The 11,416-nt window shown below is 53.8% G+C and overlaps 5 protein-coding genes across 5 annotated transcripts; 2 read left to right on the top strand and 3 right to left on the bottom strand.

The window, feature by feature from the left end:
- T310_8324 (Peroxin 19) lies at window positions 1–844 on the bottom strand (the record flags this gene model as incomplete). The annotated part of the gene is made up of 2 exons (XM_013468897.1): window positions 1–548; window positions 679–844. Coding segments are annotated over 2 exons (714 nt in total), but the record flags the coding sequence as incomplete, so codon positions are not given.
- Window positions 845–1,147: 303 nt separating this feature from the next.
- T310_8323 (Amine oxidase) lies at window positions 1,148–2,949 on the bottom strand (the record flags this gene model as incomplete). The annotated part of the gene is made up of 5 exons (XM_013468896.1): window positions 1,148–1,653; window positions 1,697–2,101; window positions 2,239–2,276; window positions 2,339–2,799; window positions 2,857–2,949. The coding sequence occupies 5 exons, from the start codon at window positions 2,947–2,949 to the stop codon at window positions 1,148–1,150; spliced, it is 1,503 nt and encodes a 500-aa protein (XP_013324350.1).
- Window positions 2,950–5,579: 2,630 nt separating this feature from the next.
- Window positions 5,580–7,096, top strand: T310_8322 (BZIP transcription factor (MeaB); the record flags this gene model as incomplete). The annotated part of the gene is made up of 3 exons (XM_013468895.1): window positions 5,580–5,762; window positions 5,842–5,863; window positions 6,120–7,096. 3 exons carry the CDS (start codon window positions 5,580–5,582, stop codon window positions 7,094–7,096), a joined length of 1,182 nt encoding a protein of 393 aa, XP_013324349.1.
- Window positions 7,097–8,040: 944 nt separating this feature from the next.
- On the top strand, window positions 8,041–9,285 carry T310_8321 (Telomere and ribosome associated protein Stm1; the record flags this gene model as incomplete). Its single annotated transcript, XM_013468894.1, has 4 exons — window positions 8,041–8,061; window positions 8,225–8,465; window positions 8,526–8,670; window positions 8,730–9,285. The coding sequence occupies 4 exons, from the start codon at window positions 8,041–8,043 to the stop codon at window positions 9,283–9,285; spliced, it is 963 nt and encodes a 320-aa protein (XP_013324348.1).
- A 1,185-nt stretch (window positions 9,286–10,470) lies between these two features.
- T310_8320 (Glutaminase) lies at window positions 10,471–11,416 on the bottom strand (the record flags this gene model as incomplete). Its single annotated transcript, XM_013468893.1, has 2 exons — window positions 10,471–11,261; window positions 11,314–11,416. Coding segments are annotated over 2 exons (894 nt in total), but the record flags the coding sequence as incomplete, so codon positions are not given.

Here is an 11,416-nt window from a genome sequence, read left to right as displayed (position 1 = left end):
CTGCGCCAGCAGATCTTCCGGGACGTCGTCTTCGGCTGCAGCTGCCGTGGCGCGGTCTCCAGATTCTTGCATCCGTTCCATCGTCCGCCGGATCGTGTCCTGAAACGATGCTCGCGGAGTCGATTCTGTGCCAGCCCCGGCGCTAGCCCCAGTCCCAGTCCCAGCACCACTCCCATCTTTATCTTTAGAACCACTGGGTGAGATCGACTCCGCGATTAATGATTTCAGGAACGATTCGGGCTCGATCCCGTTATCTTTGAGCTGCTTAGACAGCTCATCAATCTCCTTGTCGATAAAGTCGTTGACCGCCTGCGTGTTCGCATCGCTGGGTCCTGCTTCTGCTTCTGCATTGGGTCCTCCTGCTGCTGCCGCTCCAACTCCACTCATCAGCTTGGCCATGTCCGCCTCTAACTGTTTCAGGAAAGCCTCTTCATCGAATTCGCCAGCGGCAGCAGCTGCGGTGGTAGTAGGTTCAGACTTCCCGGGTGCAGAAGCGGATGGTTGCGCATCTTTCGATTGTTTGGGTTTGTTGAAATCGTCCAAGACCTCTGTAAGAAGAAGTTACGGTAAGCCATCGAAGTAACAACCTTGGTGAGAAAACAGATGAACCAAAAAAAAATCACGAATGGTCTAGTTCACTCTAGTCCGATAACAAAGAAAAGTGCATATCAAACGTACCATCCAACTCTTCCCAGTCCGATTCTTCATCATCTTCTACAGCCGCAGTTGTGGCGTTCGCTGTCGCCGGCGCGACATCGGCGTTGCTATTGACGTTGGCATCATCCACCCCACCAGGTGCGGTCGGATCGTCATCAGGCTTGTCCTTATCGCCTGCGGCGGCCATGCTCAATTAATTCCTTTCTTCAAGCAAGCAATCTCACTTGCTTGCTTGGGACGATAGTAACCTGGACTTTTAAACCAGAACAAGGCAAGGAAAGGAGAAGGGAAGTACCTAACTCTGCCGAGGCCTGTGAAATCGGAATTACCTAGGCTCGCGGGGACGGTGGGGGCCTCCCGTTCAGGCATGGCGCCCGCACACGGGTAATCTACTTTCGGTAATTTGCTGGACTTGAATAGATCTTTATCGTCTGCTTCGACAATTTCTTGCCATATCGCTTAAGAATATCTATTATATATATATATTCCCTCATAATTTCGCGCAGGAAGCTCCTCCGACGTTGGCTGCTCCTTTATCATCTTCCACTAGGACGCTCTTGTTTTCTTCCTGCGTGCTGATGGGCACATCGATGGCCGGATTTCTGGTAAAGAAATTGATCGGCTTCAACGAGACGAGCATCTTCTCGACCGGCATGACGGGCCAGTCTTCGATGCGCGGGTTGTGCGTCGTCCCGAACGTGTGCCAGATGACAATGTCCTCGTTGCGGACGCTGACGGGCGCCGGCCGGGATCGGATCCACGACGCGATCCCCTCTCCGCCGAGGGACTGCATCGTGTGCTTTCCGGAGCTGTAGAGCTCATCGTCGTGATATCTGGTGATCCAGATAGCGTGCTCACCGAATTCGGATCGCTTGAAATGGTACGACGACGGGTGCGCGAGCACCAGCTGCGAGTAATGCGGTACGAGTTTGTAGCCCACCGGTCCGCCCGTGATCGGGTTTCGCACATTCTCGTTGACGATCTTCAACACACGGCCTTTGCTGACGTCCGTGTCGAGCCCGGTTTCTTTCTCCACGACCTGGGAGACGGTCGACTCCGAACGGGTTGTGCACGTTGGGGTCGTCGATCGGCATGGGGTGAGACTCTTCCACAATCAGGGAATTCCGGTGTCCGTCAATGGCCGGATCGATTCTTAAAGAGAATAGGTGTTGATGGTAAGGCGCCATGACGCCAGGTCCCACTATGGTCCCGTAAGATACGCTGTCTCCGAGGTTGATGGGAGCGGTCGACAGGATGCCTGTCGCTCGGACTTCGTAGTTGATAGATGCATCTTGCGTGAACTGGAACGCGAATATGTACTCGTAATTGCCTACCGTGATGATTGTCTGAAGGACGAGAATACGAGAGCGTGTGACGACAGCGTTGCCGGTACGGTAGTTGGTGTGTTTCCAGAGGATACCGTCGTCAATCTCGTGGCAGCACACTACATTTGGTAGTTTGATAGGGTCGCCTGCCATCGTATGGTGGTACCCATCGAAATATTTGATATGACCTAGGCAATCGCAGCCTGGCCTTGAATTAAAAAGGATGTCCGTCATTGATTCTGCCATGGGAACTCACCCAGTTTAAGGTTGTTTGCATTGATACCAGCACCGTTACTGCCCAATCAAAGGCGCCTTTTCGAGGATACGGCGCTCGACTGTCGCCGTAAGGGACGAACATCTCAGACAGAGAAAGTCGATAAAACACGCTCCGGCCATCATAGGTAATGTCGTGAAGAGTGAGACCCTCGCGCTGCACGATCAGTACGAGAAACAAAACAGGAGACATCGTGGCACTCACGTAGTTAAAACCAACCCTCATCTTCCATTTCTCCCATGTAAGCAGATTCCCTTGCGTGTGGAACGACGGACCCTGGGGCTGGACTACGTGATATGGTTTCGTCGTTTTACGTCGCTCGTTGACGAGGTCAGGATGATACTCGCTCGTGGCGTGAATCTTGTTTCTATCGAATGGCTTAACGCCAACTTCGCTGAGGAGTCCGCAGCGGTCATTCTCGCCCAATGGCAAAGACAGGATCCTCTTGACAGTCAAGTCCCCCGACATTTCGACACAGATATCCAGCGGATACGCGTAATGATTGGAGTCGCCGTGATCGGAGAGACGCATGTAGAAGTAGCACTAGAAAGAGATAGCCAGTGAGATCGATGCTCCAGGCAGGAAAGAAACTGTTCTCACCATGATGATCCTCTCCGCCATATCGTTCATCCCGTCCGTCCCATACGTCCAGGATTCGATACAGACGGTTGCATTCTCGGGGAGCTTCAGCATGCTGATAGCCTCCTTGACCTCCGGGGCAGCCAGGCAGGCTTGCTCTGCGGCTTGCATCTCCGTCGTCTACATATGAGTGTCTTCCTGGAAGGGGCTGCTCGTCGACTATCTTGCCCGTATCGAGATCAACGAGCGCCTCACGGAAATCCGTTGCAGCATCTCGGTAGAACTGGACCCGCGCAGTTCGTGCAGGTGGCTTCGCACTGCGTCCCGCATGTTCTGCTTCCAGGAATGGGATCATTTGAGCCTTCGGGGGCTCTGCCAGAGTCACGACGCGGAAGACGAGCTTGTGATTCGGGTATGCATCTTTCAGCACGCGTACCGTCTGCGGACTGTCAGTTGCGTTTCTCGTCACTGAGGCAATGGTCAGCAAATCCGGGCATCGCTCGCCTTTGAAATCTCCTGGGGCGACAGAGGATCAAACGGGTGAGGCTGCCAAGCAGACATGATGGCTGTGTTGGGGCTTGTTTTATCTGTCGACCTGGGAACACGGTTTGGCAGGACACAGTCCGTTCTGGGTTTAGTTGTAGCAAGCATCGGTGTGGACACAGTCGAGGAGGGATGCTTGGAGCTTTAAATCATGTCTGCCGGCGCGATGATGCAGACTTCTGGATACGCTGCCATGTGTCATCTTGACTGACTTGTCCTGACCTAAAAGCAAGACGTTGACCTCTAAAGGCAGGTTGATGCGGGAGTGCAAGCGATAATGTTTGATAGGCGATTTGTCTGCATAGATAGAGGGCATGAGAGCCAATTAGCTTGACCACGACCAAGGAGATCTGTATCTGCGGCCAAAACGGTTCCAACGAGCCAGTCACGTCTTAACAGGGAGATAAATCTAGATTAAAATAACCGTGAGAATCAACAGATTTGTGGAGAAGCAGATCTGTAGTTGTATAAGCTGCTGGATGTACCTAGGCACTCCAGCGACAATTCCAATCCGGTTTAAGTTGTATCTGAAAAAAAAAACCCACACCTAAGAGAATAGTGTACGGATATATACTAGGGAATACACCTGGTATTTTATTTTTCGAACTATATAGGAAGTAAAAAGAGAAATATAATACACATCTGACAGATGGGAAAGGCATTAGAATCCCTGTTTCCTGTTGTGACTTTGACCCTTTCGGCATCTATTTCAAGAAGCTCCGCGCAACCGATCAGTGATGCGGAGTATGGAGTACTGACGATCTTTAGCGGTGGTCTGATCGCTCGCCAGCACTCCGTCCTCGGTGCGGGATGTCGGAATTCAACCCCCGCGATGGTCCCTACTCCCTAGCGAGGGTAGCCAACCCTGCCAAGAGAATAGGTATATACGGGCAGCACTACTACTCTGTTTTAGTACTGCATCTGCAGGCCGTACCTGTCCTGATATTAATATCGCTTGGCTGGAGACGAAGGTGCCCTGGGCCCTGGACAGGCCAATCCTTCGCCAACTGTATAGGGTTGGACCTAGAGTCCAACTAGATATCCGCGTGACAGTGTTGAATTTTCTCTCGGGTCAAGTCTCGACTCACACCACAGGACTTAGGCCAGCAGCACCAGGCACACTCCTTCTTACGGCGCGGGGAGAATGCGTGATTGGATGCGTATCTTTTAACTCTTCTGGGATCGGTCATTGCCAGAGCTCGCCGTGGAAGAACTTTCAGTTGCAACAGGCAGCCTTGTACTACCAATGCCCACGAAGTATTTGGGTATTTAGGCATTTACTCCGTAGGGGGAATGCTTTGACTAGCTGACAATCGTCTTGTCTGGGGTTAGTGTTGCTGGTGATCTCTCGTACCCGTAGAACTCCGCCGGGGTAAGAACACAGTGCGGCGGGCGCCGGCTGGGATGGCCCTCCGCATCAAACGGCATTCAATGCAGGAATAGGTAGACGTTATGAGAAGAATGGCTTCATGGATGGCCTTGAATTCATAGAGAACGAGTGTTCAAGTGCTCTGGACGCGAGGTGGGCGATCCCGCGACAGGCCGGGTCGACCTTCCCCTCGAGGCTTCTCCGCGGACCTGCTGGATACGGCGACGGGCGGACGGCAAAGGAAGTTGGAAGAGGAAGCATCCCCCACCGCGGTGGCCAGTCACGTTGGGCGGCCGCTGACGTGCGCTGCAAGTGGAACCCCTCTCAGTCTCGCGCCCGCACAGCCAGCCGTTCTTACAGCAGCACCACCGACAGAAAAAAAAAGAAGGGCGCCGAACACTGAGCGCAGCAACAGCCCAGCCAAGAAGGCGCCCGCCCCGGCACACGGCCCGGCACCGTTGACTCGCTGTCGTCAGTCCTGCTCAGTCGTGTCTTAAGGCACAGGGCTCCTTTTTTTTTTCTTAGGAAATAATTTTACCTCACATCAATTTCTCTTCCATCGCCCTTTTTGCCTCCCCTGATCTCTATCATATCACGGAATTTCTTTTATGTCACTGGAACCGCCGCTCGCCCTCTGACTCGTCCGCGCCCTCGCCCGTGCCTGAACAACCGCCCAGCCGCGCGTCTCCTGCGCCTACAGCAGCTCGCCTGCGACTGACCCCGCCATCGCCATCTGGCTGCTCCAGGGGTCCGGTCCCTTATCGCTGGTGTTCCGCGGGGCCTTGCTTCCCCCTGCCCGCCTCTCTCAGTCCTTGGAATTGCCATTGTCTCAATGGTTGAGTCCGGGGCGTCCAAGGACAATGATGTTTCCATGGACACGGTCGTGCCCAAGTCTGAACCGACCCAGGATGGCCCCGGTTCGATGAGTTCCTCGGTCTCGACCCCCGAGCCCGAGGCAGAGACGGTGACGCAGGATGTCGCTCAGACCCAGAAGAGGAAAGGGGGCAGGAAGCCGGTACGTCATCCAATCTTCCATCACCTGAATTGACTCTCGCGCATTTCTCTGCGATTCCCGTACTGATGAAACGTCGCAGATCTATGCCACATCGGAGGAACGTAAGCAACGCAACAGACAGGCGCAGGCAGCCTTCCGAGAGAGGAGGACGGAGTACATCAAGCAGCTGGAATCGACCATCAAACGCAATGAAGAGGCCCTCCAGTCCCTGCAACAGAGCCACCGGAGTGCCGCGGACGAATGTCTGATGCTGCGGTATAAGAATTCGCTCCTGGAGAGAATTCTTATCGAAAAAGGTGGGCATGCCTTTCGTCTCTGCCGTGCCGGGACAAGCGCTGATAAGACATGCGTCGCCAGGCATCGACGTCCAGGCCGAGTTGCGGTTGAAGACCGGTAGTGCCTCTGGTCTCGGTCCCGTAAAGCCAGGCACCTTAGCTCCCAAGCAGTCCTCGCCCCTCGAGCGTGCTGCCATCAGTAGGAATTCCGCTCAAAGACAGGGGTCTGGAGGAATTGCCCCCAAGGCTGATCCGGCCGGGATCCCTCAGCAGCCCCGGGACGGTGCCTACAATGTTCATTCCCCCCAACTGCAGCCCACCCCTTCGTCTCATGTATCGTCTCCCTCCACTGCAAGATCGCCCGGCTTTCCCCTGCAAGGTGGGATGTCCCCAAAGGGACCAGAGTTCCAGGCTCAGCAACAGCAGCAGCAGCAGCAGCAGCAGCAGCAGCCGCAGCAGCATGGTCGCTCGGCGTTGCTATCGCAGCCTAGAGCCTTTTCCCAAGCACCCCAAATGCCAATGTCCCATGCGGAATCCATGGACCCTAGTACCAGCACTGCCACTACCACGACCACTAGCACCCCTTCACAATCTATGATGCCCGGCAGCTCGATGGCTTCTCAAGTGCCGTCGTCGGTGTACTATCCCTCCCCCTTCCAGAAGCATTATGAGCAACTAGGCAAGCTGACCCCCCCTGAATCTGCGACCCCATGGAACTCTGTTCGTCCTAGATTGATTCGGTCGTGTACAGAGCAGGAATACGATGCCCAAGCAGACATGCTCGACGATCCCGGTCATCAGGACGGGGGCACCGGCTCGAATTCGTACGTCCCGGATTTCAACCAACCCCCGGTCCCGTCCGGCCAGCAGCGCATGGGTGTGACCGGTCAGCCCTCTCTGCAGCAGCAAGGGGGTGATGTCGATCACGTGGTCTACGGAGGAACGAATTCCCTTTTTGGCCAGTTTGAACCTATGCTCGATACGGACACGTTTGGGCTGAGTGCCAGCATGCACTTCCAGACCCCATTCAGCTACGAACAGAACAACCTGCGCCACTGACTTGGCGGCTTCGATTCGTGTGTAATTTGATTTTCGACATAAAGGCGGGAGGCGGAGGTTCTTTTATACTCCTCTCATCTTTTTTTTTTCCTTCTTGATTCTTTTTTTTTACGGTGTGGTGCATGGGTCATGATGGTTGGAGACCAAAAGTTGATTCTGGAGATTATAATGGGCGTTTGGAAATTATGGTTGATACCTGGATGCGCTGATGTGATGTTTGTTCGGCGGTTCCTGCATTGGTGTACAGATGACGTTCGCCCGCATACTCGTAGGGCTTTTTCAAAAGGAAATGGCTTCGGAGAGGTCCGGGTGGTTTGCTCTTCTTGTTGATACTTGATGCATATGTGGATATTTGGAGCATACTGTGCCATCGTGCGATCAGGGCCTGTCCCGCACGATCATGCGCGACGGACGAATACATACGAATTGATCCATGACGTCTGCAACTGATGTAGGATTGATATGATAGTCGAGGATCTGCTCTTAAGGCTTAGCTACCTCCCTAGTCCGGAGAGCTAGCGGCGGATCGGTACCCTAAGCCCTAAAGCAACCGATCCGGAGACGCAGCGCCGCCCAACCACAGCGCGCGCCCGCCGGCCGTTTTCGCTTAGCAGACAGGCATGCCCAGCGCGACACAGTGGAATTGGAAGAGCCCCAAGGCCATTCCACAAACCACAGGCCACACACCGTTGTTTCCCTTGTTCTCCATCCGCCGCATCCACCCAAACCTCTCACCACTCGCCTCCCTCTTGCTCCTCCTTCCCTCCCTTAGATTCTTGCTACCTTCTCCCCCCACCCCACGTTCGTATCTCTCCCGAGAGGCTGAATTCCTACACGCCTAGGATTCTGCCTGTCTCGATCCGTCCGTCCTCTCCCTCCTCGAATTGTTGCGATAATAAAGGAAGCCTTCCCAGGAAGGCACTCCCTCCCAAAAGCCAGGCGTCATGGCGGACGTCCGGTCCAAGGTATGCCCATGCTGCTCGCTGCAATTCCTCCCCTGCCAGCTTGCTTGCCCTCTTCCTGCGAATTGACCCTCTTTCTCCGTGCCAATTCATGCTGATCGCCTTGCTGTTGCGCAGAATCTCTACGAGCTTCTTGGTATTTTCCTCCTCTCTCCCTGCGCCTTAGCAACCTGTATCACGATTACATCATCATCTAACCCGGGCTCCCTCCTCCCATCCCACAGGCAATGACCCCGAGCTCGACCCCGACAGAGAACCCTCTCCTCCTACGCGGGCCATCGAGAAGCCTGCACCCCGCCTCGGCAAGCGCGATGCCCCGAAGGAGGCTCCTAGCGCCCCTCCCACCGGCCCCCGTGGCGGCGCCCGCGGTGGTCGTGGCGGACGCGTGACCAACGCCAATGAGGAAGGTCAGTCACAGGTCTACTACTTGCATTGGGGATTTAGATGGAACGCTGATCATGCTCCAGCTTTCCGCGACCGTCAGGCCGGCAGCTACAACAACCGTTCCAGGCCCGTTGATGAGCACAAGGAGGCTCAGAGGCGCGGCGTCCGGGCACGCGACGACCGCGGTGCCCGTGTTCGCAACGACCGTCACTCGCGCTCTGGTCACACGTATGTTTCTTTCCTCCTACCTATGAGGGCAGCAGCATGCTGATGCGACATATCACCAGGGATACGAACAAGCAGATGGACCAGGGTTGGGGAGCTACCAAGGGAGACTCTGAGTGGACTGATGAGAAGATCGGTGAAGCCATTGCCCGGAGCGAGCAGAATGAGCCTCAGACGCCTCATGAGGGTGAGGGTGCCCCTGTTGAGGAGAAGGAGCCGACCGAGAGGACCAAGTCGTATGCGGAGTACCTCGCTGAGCAGGCTGAGAAGAAGCGCGAGGACCTTGGTGTGAAGGCTGCTCGTCCGCCCAACGAGGGTGTCAAGGTGGACAAGAAGTGGGAGAATGCCAAGGAGTTCAAGCGTGACGAAGACGAGGAGAACTACATCAAGGGCAAGGAGGAAAAGACGAAGCGCGAGAAGCCGCGCAAGGAGAAGACCTACCTCGATGTCGACATGCGCTTCGTTGAACCGCCTCGCAGCCGCGGAAACGGTAACCGGGGCCGCGGAGGACGCGGCGGTCGTGGAGGCCGTGGTGATGGAGGTCGCGGTGGCAACCGTGGCGCCCCTGCCGGTCCTACCGTCGACGAGAAGAACTTCCCCAGCCTTGGGTCTAAATAAGCTGAAGAGTGAGATTGGGTGTGCTGTGTACGCGTGATGTCCAGCTACGGAAGAGCTCTTCTTAGTGTGGATTGCAGACCAGACGACCCAAACCTTCCAGCTAGAAGCCTGTGTCTCCTTGTGTGCTCGGTTTCGATGGCAGGAGGTTGACCTGGTGGGAATGTCTCTCTTCTTTTTTTTGTGTCAATGCAAGGGAAATTTTGTCGCCAAACACCTTGTTTCCTCTACATTTTGCCTAGTCATCTCCCCATGTTTCCTCCACGATCCCGTTCCTCCTGATTTCCAAGACAAAAAAAAAGTTCAAATCTATATCGGGCCTCGAAAATATTTTAAAAATACCGCATTCACCTGTGGTGAGGTCTCACTCAGGACTTGTAGAATAGGCGGATTCTTAAAACGAATGGAAAACAGTTATCTTAGACGAAGCTTAGATCTAAACAGGAGGCAAGCGGGGTTAACGTGGCGCTAGAATATTACCACTGCAACATATACTGCATATCTTGCATACAACTTGTACGTAATTAATTACATATAATTATAATAATAGAATAAGAATAATGACTCCAACGACGAAACTAAGGGTCGTATATATATAGAGAGAGAGAGGTCTGGGACCTGTTCCGTGAATGTTGTAGTAGATAGAGCTGAAGGATCAATAAAAAAAAAAGCACGGCGAGGATAGATGGATAGATACATAGATACATAGATAGCAAGGGAAGCTACGCTCAGGGTAGACGAGGCACTGACCCAGTCAGTCACTTTGGAATAATCGATCGCAGAATTGGTTCTTCTTTTTCTTTTTCTTCTTCTTCACGTGGGTCTTCTTTCCTCTGGGAGGTGCAACAACGCGTCGGTGCCCATTCGATAATAATCGGGATGCTCTCTCGCTCTTGGAGTGTCTTCCTGAGCAGTATGCATTTTGGGAGCTCTGCTTGAGTGTTGACACTCTGACCCTTTGCAGCTAACCGATTGATAACGAACTACCAGCTGGGTAGGAAACAGGTGAATGAGCTTTATATATAATGGCATTGGTATAAATTCACCATGCTTCCATGGTGTCCTTCCTTCCTAGGTACAGAGCTGTCCAAATTGGATGAAGATAATAATATCCAAGGCCCCCAAGACCAGCGAAACTAGCAAATGGTAACAACAATGGATACCCAAATGTGGGGTTTCTCTTTACAATCACCATCTTATCCAGGGAAAAGAATGCGAACGGAACTCAGTAGCCGCCCTCGCAGCAGCAGCATCATCATCATCATCCGCAGCAGTGTCATCCTCATCCAAGAACGACAGTCCCTCCCGGGCGTGTCCGCCGCACGCCCGCTGCAGGGCCAAGAAGGCAAAGTGACCCCCGACCACCGGTCTGGCGAAGAACGTAACACCGGGATAGTTCCCTTCTCCTTCGGTTTCATGCAGGTCTGTCAGCGGCCGGTCTGTCACCGTTTCGTTCACCCATTTCGCCACCGACTCCAAGATCTCGCTTCGGGTGTCCTCGTTCGCGACAGCCATCGCAAAGAACTCCCAGTCGGTCTTGGTGTAAAGGTGACGGCTATCCAGAGGCAGCCCGTACTTCTGTCGAACGTAGTGGTACCAAGTCGATTGCTTCTTGTAGATGTGTTTCGGTACAAATCCTTCCTTCTGGTGGGGCTTCAGAGGCTTCTGCCCAGAGGAAGGTGTCTTCCCCTTGCCAGATCCCTCCAGATGGAAACATAGCTGTGCATCGGCATAAAGGTTGTACAGAGTCGTCCATGAGCCGTACCAATCGTACGCCAACTTGGCGTGCGTCTTGTCACGAGACATTCCAAATTCCTCCCATTTGGAGATGTATTCGTCGGCGATATCCTTGAAATACGAAGCATCTTCAGATTCTCCAGCTACTTGTGCCATGTGACTCATGGCGTTAATGCCAATAATGCCCTTGAGAGCCAAATTGGTCTGAAGAGCAAGCCAACCAGCAAAGTCGTCGGTTGAAACTATCGATTGTCAGTCATGATGACTTCGCAGATTTGTGAAAAGAGAACTTACGTTGATTGGCAGGCTCCAAGGAATACTCGACGAGATAGCCCGTCCACTGCTTCCACAGTCGATAGCTCCTCTGGACCCACCTGCGAGCCTGTTTCTCTCCATG

This window comes from Rasamsonia emersonii (genome assembly GCF_000968595.1).
Source record: "Rasamsonia emersonii CBS 393.64 chromosome Unknown ctg1118621760710, whole genome shotgun sequence".
In the NCBI taxonomy this organism is placed as follows: domain Eukaryota; kingdom Fungi; phylum Ascomycota; class Eurotiomycetes; order Eurotiales; family Trichocomaceae; genus Rasamsonia; species Rasamsonia emersonii.
Note: the sequence above shows the minus strand (reverse complement) of the source record. Positions and strands in the feature narration are given on the sequence as shown.